General features: G+C 51.9%; 5 protein-coding genes across 5 annotated transcripts; 2 read left to right on the top strand and 3 right to left on the bottom strand.

Annotated features, from left to right (window-relative positions):
• Positions 1–334: 334 nt before the first annotated feature.
• COCVIDRAFT_34204 (hypothetical protein) lies at positions 335–2,449 on the bottom strand (the record flags this gene model as incomplete). The annotated part of the gene is made up of 2 exons (XM_014705384.1): positions 335–1,944; positions 2,074–2,449. The coding sequence occupies 2 exons, from the start codon at positions 2,447–2,449 to the stop codon at positions 335–337; spliced, it is 1,986 nt and encodes a 661-aa protein (XP_014560870.1).
• A 1,375-nt stretch (positions 2,450–3,824) lies between these two features.
• Positions 3,825–4,622, top strand: COCVIDRAFT_88141 (hypothetical protein; the record flags this gene model as incomplete). The annotated part of the gene is made up of 2 exons (XM_014705383.1): positions 3,825–4,014; positions 4,132–4,622. The coding sequence occupies 2 exons, from the start codon at positions 3,825–3,827 to the stop codon at positions 4,620–4,622; spliced, it is 681 nt and encodes a 226-aa protein (XP_014560869.1).
• A 743-nt stretch (positions 4,623–5,365) lies between these two features.
• Positions 5,366–10,114, bottom strand: COCVIDRAFT_88120 (hypothetical protein; the record flags this gene model as incomplete). The annotated part of the gene is made up of 5 exons (XM_014705382.1): positions 5,366–6,481; positions 6,525–7,033; positions 7,083–9,120; positions 9,181–9,613; positions 9,669–10,114. 5 exons carry the CDS (start codon positions 10,112–10,114, stop codon positions 5,366–5,368), a joined length of 4,542 nt encoding a protein of 1,513 aa, XP_014560868.1.
• A 1,520-nt stretch (positions 10,115–11,634) lies between these two features.
• COCVIDRAFT_88204 (hypothetical protein) lies at positions 11,635–12,633 on the bottom strand (the record flags this gene model as incomplete). The annotated part of the gene is made up of 3 exons (XM_014705381.1): positions 11,635–12,353; positions 12,415–12,442; positions 12,496–12,633. The coding sequence occupies 3 exons, from the start codon at positions 12,631–12,633 to the stop codon at positions 11,635–11,637; spliced, it is 885 nt and encodes a 294-aa protein (XP_014560867.1).
• Positions 12,634–13,222: 589 nt separating this feature from the next.
• On the top strand, positions 13,223–15,153 carry COCVIDRAFT_34200 (hypothetical protein; the record flags this gene model as incomplete). Its single annotated transcript, XM_014705380.1, has 4 exons — positions 13,223–14,007; positions 14,060–14,164; positions 14,259–14,920; positions 14,984–15,153. 4 exons carry the CDS (start codon positions 13,223–13,225, stop codon positions 15,151–15,153), a joined length of 1,722 nt encoding a protein of 573 aa, XP_014560866.1.
• Between the last annotated feature and the right edge of the window lie 384 nt (positions 15,154–15,537).

The following is a 15,537-nucleotide window of genomic DNA, read 5'->3' as shown; positions in this document are numbered from 1 at the left end:
TTCGGTCGAAGTTTGTATGTAGGGTTTAATAGACGGTAATATAACAACCATGCTTCTAGTATATGCGCGTCATACGCTATAAAGAAGAGCCCACTTCCCATCCTCGACATCGAGATTTGTCGATCCATTAACACTGTACACACCCCACGATTTCCTCGATCCTGCCAAATTCTACCTGCCAGCAGATACACTTGATGCCAGATATTCATTAATACGCAGATCATTCTACCGTAGTCAAATCCTCAAGTCTGGAACGCTAAAACACATGATGTCAGAGAGAACTGTTGATCAAAACACCGAAAATAGAAACTCGACCCCCTGGCACTGATCGGCCTCAAACAAGAACCAGATCCATCTCTTCGCACTTCTCAATCGCTTCCGTGCCTGCTGCAAAAGTGCCGAGTCGCTCCCACGCTGGAGAATGCTCAGCCGACATCCCGAGCACAAGACCCGCAACAACGTTGTCGTACCGAGCAATGCCCAAGCACATGACTGTCGCCTCAAACCGAGATACGGTATCAGTAGCCAGCGCTCGACGAACCGTCAGTTGCTTTTCTCCATCACTATTCTCAAACTTCGCTTCGGAGAGTAAGCAGTCATGTGTCATGCGAATGGTACTCGTACCCTTGATCACAAGACTATACTCCCACGCCCCGCGATTCTTCTTCGCAGATAACATGCAAGATATGGTGGGGCCTCGCAGAGTAAGAGAAGCGCTAGAGATGGCACCCAGCGGATTGAGCCCAGTAGGAGTAACCTTGCAGTCGACAATGGTGACCATGGATTTGAATGTTTCGCGCTCCTCTTCATCCAGCAACGTATATGTGACCGGCACATCCAAGCTCGCCCATGAGAAAGAAGGGGCGCGCCAATTATCTGGCGCAAAGTTATCTGGACAAGCAGTATTTGACCGATTGGCATGCCATAGCATGTCAGAAGCCAAGTTGTGTTTCCATAGTCCGGCGAGATATTCGGAATGTGTTGCCTTTCTGATCTTACTCGCGATACCAGAGATTGCGGGTAATTTGTCTGTGGCGACGGTAAGATGACGTGCAGTGTAGTGCTCGACGACACGTTGCCACGCCTGCCACACGGCGTCTATTTTCTTGCTGGCAACGGCTTTGGGAATCAGCGAGGGGGTGGTGGGGTAGGCCCTGCGTTCCGGCATGCATTCGCAGCGATACGAAGTTTTGCACTCGAACAGCAATTCTGTTGCGGTGTAGTGTAGTATCCTTGTGCTAAGAACGTGCTCCTGTAGCCCCCAAGCACGCGATGTGAGTGGGCCGACTGGCTTCGCAGGACCTCCGCCAGGGGCATGGCTCGGGTGGTGATCTAGTATTTTCCTCGCTCTTAGTGCAAATTGTTTTCCAGTGGTGTTGTTATAGGGAATCTTAACGGGCTTCCGCCTTTCGACCAAGCATCTTACACTACTGTTGGCAGACTGCGTTGCAGCTATAGTGATGTAGCTGTTTTGGTAGATGCTTCCCATCTTCGCCGACTCAGTCTCCCAGTCTCGAATTGAATCTTGGATGATGCAAAGGCTATCGATCCACAAGTAGCGCAAGCCAAGCTGACGGGTGATGATGATTGCGTCTTGGAATAGGGGCGGGAGGGTATCAAAGGAGATGTTGACCGACATTTTAGGCCACGTCTCTTTCGTTGAAACGAGCGGCTGGGAAGATCCCCAGCAATGCGACAGAGCAGCATACTGAAAGTTCTTGCATTGTGTGTCAATCAGCCTGATTGGCGAAGAACTTTTGCCTACGTCGAGGAGACGCTTGGGAGGGGACAAGGCCGAAGGACAAGGAAACTTGCATGCTGTATGTTTTGGGTTCCCGATGCAACCTGTAATACAACGTCGAATAAAGTTGAAAGTGTCATCAGATCCCGAGTTGACCGGTATGTGATGGGCAAAGCCTAGAGTAGGCCATGGAGGACGTGTCGCTGCAGGTCGTTAGATAGTACCAACTCGCGTATGTGCACAGCCGAATACTTGCTAATGCAAAGTCCTCAAGAAGAAATCAAGCGTGTTATGCAAAAGCGCGACATCCGCCATGGAAAAGAGTAGCCTACCTGGTGCAGCATAAATCTCCGAAATCTCATCCTTCCAGCGCTCCCCACCAAGCGTAATCTTAACCGTAGCCTTCTCTTTGATATCAACATGTACTCTAGCCCTCGCACTTCTCCACCCACTGAAGAAAGCATCTAGCACAAGGACCAAAACATAGCAAAATCTACATCCACTTTCCTTGACCTTTGCAAGGTTCAACGCATCCAGCACAAGGCTCAAACTCGCGCGAGGCTCTTTCACAGCCTCAGTTTCGTAGACGGAGTTGGCGTGGCCTCTTGGGTCGAGATGGTTGCACATGCGACACTTTTTCCGTTGGGATTGGCCCGCGGACGCGGCTGGACGCACTACCGGGCGCCTGAGGCACTTTGGCAAAGGCATAACCGATTAGACGAGAAGCACAGTTTGGGTCGTCTTGAATAATGTGGTATGCATTGTAGGCGACGAATCGTCAGGCGATAAGTGGAAGCGCAGGGGAATCGGTAGCCATGTGATGCATTCAGCTTGACCGCTGGAGTTAAGGGGGCTAGTGTGTATACAGGTTAGTGGAGATGGGATGGTGAGATGTGGCTGTGGGGGCCAAAACACCGCTAATTCTGTAGTTTTATTACCTGAATCGACGACAACTCATCGACGAGACAAGCGCTTGAATTTCTTGCTGTAGAAAAAAACGAGTACACAAAATACGTAGTAACTTTTATCTAAATTTTTGAATGCTCGATGAAATTCCATCTCCAAAGATAGTTTCTAACAGCCATCCCTAGACCACAAATCCCTACCCCAGATTTCCCTCACAGTCCACGCACCAATCAGCCTCACGCTACGACATCTCCTCAACCTCCAGCCGCACCTCAGCTCTAACAAATATAGCACCGCCCTCCTTCTCCACACATGCAGGAACAACAACGAAAAAAACAACTTCAACCCGCCCAACTTACCTAAACAAGGGCCCATCGTCAGTCTTTCAGCCACACTTCTCCCTGATTGGTCCATCCAGCCCATCCACCGCCTCCAGCTCCCAGCAAAACAAGCCCAGAAAGCGATATACGCGAAGCGCACACCGCAGAGAATCTGCCTTGTCGTCCCCCGTCCAACCTCCTTGCCTACCATGTGCTCTCATTTGATTGATGAAGGAAACCAAAGCAATGAGCTGTTAATTAAAAACAACACTACTAGCAACACATGCATATTCCACAGCCCTCAGTGCTGCAAACGTGACCAATCCCCGCTCGTCAAGAGGGTGGAGAAACAAAGCGAAAAAAAAACCCCCCCGGTCTGGATACCTGGTTAGCAAAGCCAAGCAAAGCCAAGCAAAATCCGAGGATAGAGTAAAAGTAGGCGAAGAGAGAGAGAGAAAGCGGCTGAGTGGGACCTTTGGGAGCCTAGAGGATGGAAGTTACCGTCTCAAGCCAAGAGGAGAGGAGGACCATAGCTTTCCATAGCCACTGTACCATTAGCTGAAAGGACCAAGTTAAAGATATCAGAAACAGTCAAACCCATGATATATAAACCCTCTCTCTCCATCTCTATCTCTACAAAGCCAACTCCTCCTCCTCCTCCTCCTTCCTCTATCTCTCTCTCCCAATCAACCCTCAATCTTTTCTCGCTCCACCCCTTCTTATATCATTCAGATATACTATTTCCAAAAAGAAAAATGCACATCCCACACGCCCTCCTCACCCTCACCCTCCTCACCAGCACCTCGCTGGCCCTCGCCCCGCGCGCCCACACGCACCGCAAACCCACCTTCGCAGCAATGCTCAAGCGCGGCTCCGCCATCGCAAAGCGCCAGGGCTACTACCCCACCACGGGCTACTGCGACATGCCCGGTGATACATGCCAGGAAGCGTGCGGAGCAGAGTACGTCGAGTGCCCGACCGACGGCTCGTTTACGAGTTGCCATTCTACTACCGATGGCACGCATTGTTGTACTGATGGGACTGGAAGTACGTTCTTACATCCCCCCCCCCTTTTTCTTTCTCTTTTCCTTCGTCAAAAACCCCCTTTACTTCTGAGTGAACGATTAGTATGGAAAGGGGAGAAGTAGCTAACAGGGAGAATAGATGCATGCGGCGCAGGCGACTACTGCACCCACGACGCCAGCGGCTCAACCTACTGCTGCCCCCAGAACCTCAACGCAGAGGAGTGTGCCAAAGAACTCGGCCTCGATGTCCCGCTTATCCCTGATTCGGCGGAGACGTCGACGCCGATTGCGGTGCCGACGGGCGTGTCGGACTCGGTTGCTGTGCCGTCGCCTTCGCCTACGGAGGTAGAGGAGGAGGAAGAAGAAGAGACATCTTCGGGCGCAGTGGTGTCGCCTTCGTCTACGCCTGCGGAACCGTCACCGTCCCCGTCGTCGGCGAGAGCGAGTTCTTCGACGAGGACGGCTGCTTCGCAGAGTGTGGCGCTTCCTTCGGTTACGTCGTCGTCGGCTAGACTGCCCAATGCTACAAGCACTGGTCCTGGACTACCTCAGTTTACCGGTGGTGCGGCAAAGATTGCTGGGTCTGGGGCTGTGATGTTTGCGGCTGTTGCTGGGCTTGTTGTCTTGTAATTCAGTATCTTCATTGAGATGGAGCTGTAAGTGCTTCTAAGCTCATGTATCATGATTTATGCGAGGTTGGAGATGTATCTCCTGTCTCTTTACGCAGGGAGGAATCTGTATGTAGTAATGTCAATGTAATGCCAGTCATGTTCGAATACTTCTTTCACATTTTCTTCACCGCTCGGCTCTTATGCATGTAATCCCCTATTCCGGTCTTGAACCCATTCACGTGTCGGTATACGCGATACTACCGCACCATAGCATACAATATCAGTAACATGACCATTGTAACTCATCAATGTTTGATGTTGAGTTAAGAGAGAAGAAAAGAAAGAAGACATTCTTGTCTCGCATCTCTGACCTTTGCAGAGGAACCAGCCAATGACAGCAAAACGCCTAGGCTATGCAGAACATAGGAAAAGAAACAAGGCTCGCAAGACGTCTATATCAATGCTTTGCCCAGCCGCCTAAAATCCAAATGACAATGCCGCCCCGCTTTGCAACAAAACCCCATTTTGCTTGCCCGAGGCAGCGTCTGGATAACACCTAGCGCCAGTATGCATGTTAGGACAAAAGGAAAAAGAAAAAGATACACAAGGAGAGAAACCAAATGCCCAGTTTCGCCGGGATGACCAGATTAAAACACTAGCCATGCTGTGTTTCTAAATACCCGTCCATCCCCTCCGTCTTCGGACTTGCGTCAGGTATCCGCAGTCATTCGCTGGGAAGTCGACACCAGCCACAACAGCCTTCTAATCCGCAGTCGCTTTGCGCACCGGGGTACTCAATTCCCCACCACTAGTCTCTCTCCTACGCCTTACTATTTGAAGGCGCGGAAGAGGCGGTGCAGCGTTTGTTGGTGTCGGGGTTGGCGTTCCGTTCATGGGAGCGTCATTTTCACCAACGGTGCTTTGTCGTCTCCTATTCACTGCTTCACTGAGACGTCCTTGGCGGGCTTTAGGGAGGCGAGAGTTGGATTTACTGTTGGAATTGTTGGCTTCTATACGAGCGAGCGAAGACGCCGCGTCACGAGACGGTGGACGAGATGGTGTGCGGGCTGCAGCAGGTGTACCCGGAATAGCAGCAAAGGAAGTGGAGCTTCGTGCTAGAGCTGGTGGTTTAGAACGACCAGAAGATGGAGGAAGGACGGTGGTGGGGTCTTCGGCGAGATCCCACATTCCATTCGAGGATTGAGAGCGTGTGATGCGATCGCGCCCACTGCCCAATGATGTAGGTGTGCCATTCATAGGTGGCAGCATGAATGTGTTCTTGAGAGAATTCGGCGTAGGTGGTGTCAGGCCCATACCGCTACCAATCATAGTAGAACCTGTACTTGAGCCGGAGCCGTCGCGTCGACCAGCTGAAGAAGTAGGACGCCGTAAATTCAAGTTATTGGTAGACGCGCGACTGAGACTCCGCTTGCCATTGGAGCCTTTGTTGATGCCCGAGAGCTCTACCTCATCGCAAGCTCGGACAAGCTCTTCAGCCATTTGCCTCACTAGCACGGCAGCATCGTGTTCCATGAGCCAGGTGATTCGCTCATAGCAGCCAAAAGCACGCACGAGCCAACATCCTTCATCCTTTGCATCGCAAATTGTGCGCAGAATACGAAGAAAGTTAAGACGCGTTACAGCATCCTTATGACCAAGCTTCTGTTCAGTCCGACTGAAGATCTCTGGCACGGCAAGCGAAGCAGCGATGGGTGGCGATAAACGGACTACCTTCTGTAAAGGTTCAAGCATGTTCTCAAACGTCGAGTGCGGCAGATCGGCGGAGGTATATGCAGAGATGACAGCAGCCGTAAAGTTCGATTGAGGAGAAAGGAGGTATTGCTCGACGCGAGCTGTCTCTTCCTGAAGCCTGCATAACTGTTAGCCTACTGTACGCAGCTATTGTACAATGGGATGAGACGTACCAAACGAAGATGGCATCCAGGGCAGTCACAGCCCAATTACGGTCACCCAACAGTGATACGTAAAATGCAAGACCCTTTGCATCCCACAGCATCTTACGTGCTACCTTGCCAGAGTTGACCATTTCCAGGAGCACAGGCAAAGCAAACTCCTTGAGTGGTCCGCCTTCACGCACGACATCTTTGAGTAAGGGAATGATGTCGGACAAGGCAGCCTCCTCTTGTCTGCTCTTATTGTGCCGACACAAGTTGTACATTGTGTTGAGGATCTGATTCGAGATTTCGCGGTGGAAAGGCGGTAGCCGCTTGGGGTCGAATGTAGATCGACTCTGGCTGCGGCTCAATGCGTCCTTTTGTCGAGTAGCCTTTAGCAGATCGATAAGGATGTCGATGGCATTAGAGTTTTGGAGGGCTTCGTGGGTAGAAGAGAGGGAGCTCAGATTCTTGATGAACTTGAGCATCGTAATTTGGTGTGGTGGAGCCATTTTGCGAAGGTCTTTGAGGACGCCTGAGATTGTTAGTCGTGTTGCAAATGATCATTGACGAGAATGACTTACGCTTTAGAATCATCCGATCCGCCACAAGATCCTTGACATGGCTCTCTGCCTGTGAAAAGATGAGGAAGATCTGAACAATTCTGCCCACAATGAGTCGTGCAACCTCGCCATCTTCCTCAACCATACGATTCAAGACTAAACTGAGTGGGTACAGCACGCTCGATCTTGAGAATATGCGGCAAAAGTCATTCTTTGGCGTTGGCCCTTGCAGTTCAAACACACCATAAACACCATTGACACCAATGAGTACCAGGTCGCGTTCAGCGTCGATGTCCTCTTCCAGAAATTCGACAAGCACATTAATACCTCCACATCCAATGAACATTTGCAATGTCAGAGTGCTTGTCTGGTACATTTGTCGCACAAAAGCCGCAGCCTCTTTCCGAATGTCACTTGGGAACTTCTTGGAGGCAAAGTGGCAGATTGTTGGGATTCCTCCGAGGAAAGACAAACTCTCTTGCGACTCGGCATCTTCCAGGATAATGAGGTTGATGATCTTCAGAAGGGGCAGAACTACTTCGTTGTGTGGCCGGGTCCCGAGGATTTCCAAGATGGGCAGCATACCATGGCTTCGCAGGATGATTGACCGTTTGTCTGGTGATTCATGCAGTACTTGCAACAGTTGGTCTGCAATCTCCAGAAGTTCATCGTCTGGTTGGCTGATCTTCAAGCACCCGACGAGGCCTTCTGTCATCTTCGTCAGTCGATCATCCCGGTCGCGGGCAACGTTGTTCTCCAGGTTGATGTTGTCGAGGCCTTCATCCAGGTTGGCAAATGGATCAAGATCATCTTCGTCGGCAATGGTGAACGAACTTGCCATCTTCGATGTAATCATGGCAAGACTGCTGTGTTCACTGCCGCTGTCGCTTTCGGCTCGAGTAGGGTTAGCAAGACGACCTTTGATGTCGCCAAAAACGTCTGAGAAGTCATCTCCTTCGTCTTCGGCATACTTTTGAATTTCAATTTCAGATTGTGTCCGGTGCAGCTTGCGATTCGACGTTGAGCTCGATGATCGTTGGTGAATGTTTCCACTTGACTTCAAGTCTCGTGTTGACTTTGGACCTGCCCTCAAGTCGCTTGGGTGGAAGAGTCGGGGAGAAAAATTATCAGACGGCAAGTTGTTGGCAGCGGTTGCTTGCTTGGGCTGCACAGCCGGCGGCTGAGCGTACTGCATTGACGCCAATTTTCGTGCAAAGGCATTCTCGTCAGCTGGCATAAGATCCGAATAATCCTCAATAGTATCTTCACGGAAGAGCTGGCTGGGCCGCGCTGGGGCTGCGGTCCTTGGCCTTAAAGGCTGTGTAGACCGTGGTGTTGCCCGAAGGAATGCCGTTCTTGGCTGTACCTCGTGTCTGTCCTCAAACTCTGAATCTGTGGCACTCGATGCCGACCTTGAAGATCGGCCAGTGCTGCTAGATTTTGCGCTTGTTCTGTTTGATCTTTCGCTTGCTCTCTGGCCTGGCACTTTTGGAAGACTTTGGTACTGTTGCATGCTCTTTGGGCTCTTGACCGTAGCCTCTCCGTCTCCAAAATCCGCCGTTTCAGTGACCGACTCGAAACTAGCAAAGGCTTTCAGCCTGTCGCCCGAGAACAGACCACCAAAGTTATCTTGGGGCTTAAGATGCGGCATCTGTAGGGCACGGGGAGATATGCTTTCAGCAAAATCCTTGTCCCAGTTATCGTCGTGATCTAACTCGGGAGAGCGGAACGATTCTGCGGTAGGCCTGTGCTTTGATATGTTGAGGTTGACATTGACCGCTGCCCTGCGAGAGACTGCGCCAGGACCATTTGCTGCTGAAGGGGAGGACCTATGTACACCAGAAAGGCGAGAAGTCCTACGCAGCGAATTGGGCGACTTTAGAGCTTCGTTCCACTCTTGCACGGACTTGACAGCTTCTTGGTATTCGGTAGGTTTTGTGGGTACCGCCGGGACAGTGCGCTTGGCGCTGAGGATCCACGGGTGCTTGAGAAGACGTTTGGCAGAGATGCGGAGTGTGGGGTTCTTCTGGAAGCACTCCATGAGAAATTCACGCAGAAGCTGCAAGGGTTAGCACGCTGGGCGTTTCAGGGTAACAGGGACGGCAAAGGGTTTACTAACTGGAGACGCGCTGCCAGGGATCGGCGGGTGTTCGTCATTGACGATTCTGAATAGGGCCTGCATGGGCTGTAGTTTGTGGTACGGCGGCTTTCCCTCTATCAACTCGATGACGGTACATCCCAGGCTCCATATGTCTGACGAAGTGGTGGCGCCGGAGAGTTCAATGACTTCTGGGGCCATCCAGTAGGGCGTGCCCACAACGCTCGACTGGTCTAGACCCGACTGCTTTGTTGCTACACCGAAATCGGCCAGTTTGACCAAGCCCTCTTTTGTTGTTAGAATATTGGCGCCCTTGATGTCTCGGTGTATGACACCCTGCTCGTGTAGGTAGAGGAGTCCGTGCAGGACCTGGGACATGTAGAGCGCGACGAGGTTCTCGGGGAATTTTCCAAAGTTTTTGCAGATGCTGTGCAACGAACCATTTTCGCAGTACCTGGACATGTTAGCACTTGGCACAGCGCAAAGGCAGCAATTCGGGCAATGCTCACTCTAGAATAATGTACAAGCTCTCTGAACTCCTCACGAAGCCGTGGTACTTGACAATGTTGGGGTGGTTAAGGTTCTTGAGCAGGTCAATTTCCATCTCCATGTTCTTGAGATCTGCAGCGCCCAGGTTTTCGAGGCGGACTTGCTTGATGGCGACCGTCTCGCCAGTGCCCCAATTGAGGGCGCGGTAGACACTGCCAAAGGCGCCCTTGCCCAAGCAGTCGCCCAGCTGGTAGTCCTTGAGGCCGGCGACATCTTGGGCGGCTTTTTGGGCAGTGCCTTCTCTGCTTGGGCGCTGGTCGCGGTCGCGGTCGCGAGCATGGCCATTGTGATTGGACGAGGAGGATGACGAGGGCTTCTTGGAGTGGCCCCCGGGCGTGGTGGACGAGGGATGTGAGGAGCGCGAGTTGGAGGGCGCATGCGAGGGCCTTTGAGGATGTGAGACCATAATGGCTTTGGGCGGCCGTGGTCCCAGTGCCAGCAGCTGGTGACGGCCTTTTCTTATGTCCGCGTCAAGTCCGTGGGCGGCTTGTCACGGGATTAGCAGGAGTCGTGGTCGAGGTAGGGCGGCGGTGCGTGGCTCGCTGCGGTGTGCATATCCTCGAGCCAGCTGCAGCAGAAACGGCGGGCGCAGCAGCAGCAGCAGAGGAACAGCAACAACAACAACGACAATGACAATGACAACCGCAGTAACCGTAACGGCGTCAGGAACAGGAAGAGCCGTCGGCGGGCGTTTGCATTCAGGTCCCGACGAGGCCTACTCTTGCTGCTACTACGGCTGCGGGTGTTGTTCGTCCATGCGCCGCTCGGCGTGGTTTGTTGGCGGGGTCCGTCGCACGCCCTGGCCGTGAAAGAGCAATTATCAGTTGGGGATCCTGGCCGCGAAACACGCTCCAAGCCTGGCCAGCGAATCCCAAGGGCCGCTGCCGCCTGCCAGAGACGGCTGTCGTGGCTGCGCTGGGTCGGCCGGCTCTGTGAAAAGTGGCTAGGCACGGGCGCAGTGCGAGGGCGGCGTCATGGGGCGGAGGGCGAGGGCGAGGGCGAGGGCGAGGGCGAGGAATGAGGTTGAGATTGGCGTCGGGCAGACGAGAGAGAGGGCGAGGATGAGGGAAGGCAAGGGTGGAATGTCTTCCTTCCTTCCACCGCTCCATTGACGCCGTGTGCTGTGCTGTGCTGCGCTGTGCCCGCCTACCCAGCCTACCCAGCCCAGCCAGACCAGACCGCTACCCACTCGACTGCATGCCCCCCCCCAGCAGCACATGCGCCCACTTCGCTTGTGCTACTCGCCCGCCGTCCACTTAATTACATATTACCTGCTTTGCCCGTCTCTGCCCAATTGGTACATGCCCAACCCGCCCATTCACCACCTCTGTCTTGTTTTCTTCTGCTCGTTTCCCCTACTGCATCTTTCCTTTTGGCCGTCTGCAGGGCAGGGCTCGCAACCTTGTCCACGCGTCTTCACGTGCTTGTGCTCACCGTTCATGTACCTACGTACATACATACATACTTACCCACACACAGCACACGTGTGCATGCTTACAGGCGCAGGTACATACACATCAGCTGCCTCACATGGTGTTTTGTCCTCTCGGTACATTGCCCATCATTGTCGCGTCCAACCATAGCACCTCGCTCTCGTCAGCCATGTGTTATCATATCGCCGTCAACCTTGGCCTTATCGCGGGGAATGTGGGGAACCATGACTTTTGCTTTGGCCACCCGTCTGCCAGTGCCAATCTGCACCAAACAGGAAACTTTGTCCCACCAAACACACACACGACCCAAACATGTCTGGTCAACCTCTGTATTACTCGACTGTCTCTCTCCCATGCTTCTGCCCTACACTAACGCGAATCACGTAATACGCCAGCTAGCCGACTCGTACACGCGCATATGCACCTGCCATCCAACGCTTCACACTGGCTCCGAGTCACCCCAGCCCCTTGTCCTTGTATCCTGGCCCCTGCCTCAAGAGCTAACAACGTTGAGCACGCCACCATCAACCGCCAGAATCTGCCCGTTGACATATGAATTCTTGGTAAAGAAAATGACCGCCTGCGCCATTTCTGCATCGCTCCCGGCCCGTCCGTGTGGAACGTGGCCCTTCTCCTGGATCTTCTCGTCTGGCAAGTCACTCTTCTGCTGCTCGTCACTCTCCTTGGCTGTCATCTCAGACGGGAAGTAACCTGGTGCAATGCTGTTCACCCGAATCCGAAGCTTCTGGAACTCGGCCGACATGAGCTTGCTCAAGTGCACCGTCCCACCCTTGGCCGCGTTGTAGCTGAAATGGCCCTGCGCGTCCTTGATGATGCCGGACATTGAACTAATCACAATCACCGATGCAGACAAGTGCCCGTGAGTTTCGGTCCCAGCCTGCAACAGTGGTAGCAGAACAACGGTAGAAAAGTACACAGCAGTCACGTCTGTCGTGTACGTGTCGGCCCAGCCTTCGAAAGTCTCGTTGTCAAACAGCTTCTTCTTCATGTCTGTCGCCTTCTCCGCGTCTGGGATCGCCTTTTCGCCAGAAACTCCAGCAGACGCTACGAGCAGGTTGATGTACTTTTCCTTGGATGCTAGCTCCTGGTACATTCGCTCTAGATCGTCCTTCTTCGTCACGTCACAAGGTGAGAGTGGTATTATCTGGCCACCTTCATCGGGGTTATGTGACTTGGCTGCCGTTTCAAGCGCTGTTCATTGAGTCAGCTGAGAGGTCTGATATCGCGACATCTTGAACAAGCCTTCTCTTACCTTCTTGACGACGACCAGTAATGTACACCTTGACTCGATCGTCAGATATGCTCACATACGTACGTTATGATGGAGACATACCTTTGCACCATTGGCGGCCAATGCTTGAGCAGCCATCAATCCGATTCCAGAACCCCCTCCAGTGACTACGCACACGTAGCCCTTGACGGAAAAGAGCTTCGCGACATGGAGATCATCCGTGCTAGCTTTGGCAGGCATGGTGAATAGTTGTGCTTGATTTTCCGTGCTGCTTAGATTGTCAAGTGAAATTGTGGGTATACAACCTTTTCGAAAGCTGAGAGTGCAGAGGAAAAGTCAGACTCAACACCGCAGAATGGCGTAACAGTTCGCTTGGTGTTTTTGGTTTATGACGTACCTGTGTAAACAGCCCACCACAGCTCAATTGGGATTAGGGTGGACTCTAGCGTGGTCTATGCTCTTTCCCTATCGGGCCACGGAGAATATTGCAGTTCAGACGCTTTGCACTCTTTGCCTCCAGCTCTCGCGTCAGAGCCATCCAATCAATTGTCAGCCACGCCGTTGGTAGACAGCCATTTTGGCCAGGAGTTCTCATCTGTTTGGTTGCGTCCTTCTCCAGTTTTCGCTGCGCCCGTTGTCATACATTACTGGCATATCGTAAACTGCTGTCTATCGCTATCAACATTCGCTGCTTGCCATATACGTACATTCACCTTCCCGGCAGTTCATATCTGCTGCACATATATCCTGGAGCACACACCCATGCAGCGCTCATCATTTTCTTCGACAAGAAAGCTTTCGTGAAAATTTCGCTTACGGCCGGGCCACCATGGAGCCCCGGATATCTTCGCCTTCTCATGAATGGAACGTTCCTTCTTCCTTTGCGTTCAGATCACATGATCAGATCTGGCCTGAACCACTAGATACTCCTGGATATGTCCCGCGTCATCTCAAGCGCGCTGCAACCGGCCAATTCCCGATATTAGAGCTCATCCAGCGCTTGCTGTACCGCCTTAAACCTAGTGGCATGGGTGAAGTGGAGAGAATACTTGCTCTAGTTGGTCTATACCAAGCCTTATACCCAGCTTACACATATTTAAAAGACTTTTGTATGTGGATGTGTACTGTACAAGTCACTATCTCAGAAGCTGATCCTGTCGCAAAAGAGATACTCGCTTGGATAGGCTCAGAAGTTATCCCAAAAAGTCACTCACGAAGCGCTATGCTCGCCACTGGTGGTATGCATGATTCTCATCAAGCATTTCCCCTTGTAATGATGCCTTCTCCTCCGGGAGCGGCAACACACAAGAAGGATGACGGTATCTTTTGCCTCTCACCAATTGGTACACGACTCTTCTGGATCGGCTTTCGCCCATTTTTCTTTTCCCGTCGGGGTGTCCAGAGCCTTCGGAACAATGCATTGACGTCCGCCAATACAATTCACGATAACAGCCAATTTCAAAATGCCATTACCCTCACAACTCCAGGGTGGAGTCTCAAGCCACTACAAAACTTTGTGGAAATGTGTCATGACTTCAAGTTGAAGCACCTTACTGGCACTACTACAGTTTACTTTGCAGGCGTTAGCCGCAACGATCCTTACGGGGGCGGCTGGTACGTTCGACACACCGATCATTCCCAGGCCACCATTGTTCACCTTTCGCAGGCAGTCTGTATCCAAGGCCGTCCGCAAACTCGACACCATCGACATGGACGAAGACGTCAAATCCGATATCGTTCGAGACGCCGAGTACTACTATAGTGATGAGTCGTAAGTTTGGATTATGCCACGCCACACGCCCGTATCTAAACCCATGTTTTGATCATGCGAACCAGATCCAAGTTTCATACTTACAGAGTTATAGGCGCGCCTTTTTCGCCGACTGCGGTATTCCTTACCGACGTGGATATCTCTTCCACGGACCCCCCGGCACTGGCAAGAGCTCTTTCAGCGCTGCACTCGCAGGCCATCTTAGATGCGACATTTACCACATTAGCCTATCGAACGGTACCATCAGCGATGATGCTCTCCATCGTCTCTTCTTGGGACTTCCACGCAAATGCATTGTGGTCATTGAAGACATAGATTCCGCAGGTATCGGCCGTGAAACTACAACTTCGCGAAGAGCAGCACGCGAAGAGCGAATGCATCGCTATATCCCGAACGACATCCTCGAAATAGAAGCCTTTGAGGAACTGCTACCTCGAAAACGTCCCACATCAACTTCGTCCACTCGCAACCTAGTCACTCTAAGCGGCCTTTTAAACGCCATCGACGGCAATGCTTCGCAAGAAGGCCGACTACTCATCATGACATCCAACGACCCCGGCGCCCTCGACGCTGCCCTCACCCGCCCCGGTCGTATAGACAAAAAAGTTTATTTCGGAAATATGACAAAGAGTGCCGGAAGGAGCATCTTCAAGCGTCTGATAGGGCGATCCGCCATGGCATACAACTCCGGGTTTACTCCGGCGCAGATTGAGCAGTGGGCGGATGAGTTTGCGGACAAGGTGCCGTCGAACGTTTGTATGTTTTGTAGATTAAGTGGAAAGTTCGTACTAGTAAGATAAGAAACTAACGTGTGAACAGTTTCTCCGGCTCAAGTACAAAACTTTCTTCAGGGCTGCCGCGGTGACCCGATCAAGGCGCTGAACGATGTCGAGGCGTGGATTGCGGAGAATCGATCTACGCATATGAATGGGGCGTTTGATAGCAAATTCGACTTGTCGCTGTCAGGTAGTGAGCCGGATTCGGGGTGAGCAATGCTAGGTGAGGATGTGGATGAAGAAGAAGTCACATGAGGTGCTACAATGCACCCGACTGACTGAACATGTACCATATGTTAACTATAAGCACGCAGATAAGGTAGAAAATACATGTACAATACTACTCCTGAAAGTCAAAAAATGTGATCAATTATGCACCGTATCAGCGCGATCAAGAGGAGCAAGGAGCCACAATCTGAAGAGACAATGCTCAATATACATTTTAATCACCTATCTACATTTTCTCCATACCACACATTAAATTAAATCAATCGCTAGTCTAAAGGAGTGTCATACTCATCCATCATCATCATAACCATCATTTCATCCTTTCACAATTACACCTCCCCAACCTTAACATTAAAGGGGAAAAAAAAG

Source organism: Bipolaris victoriae, assembly GCF_000527765.1.
Source record: "Bipolaris victoriae FI3 unplaced genomic scaffold scaffold_9, whole genome shotgun sequence".
Classification (NCBI taxonomy): domain Eukaryota; kingdom Fungi; phylum Ascomycota; class Dothideomycetes; order Pleosporales; family Pleosporaceae; genus Bipolaris; species Bipolaris victoriae.
Note: the sequence above shows the minus strand (reverse complement) of the source record. Positions and strands in the feature narration are given on the sequence as shown.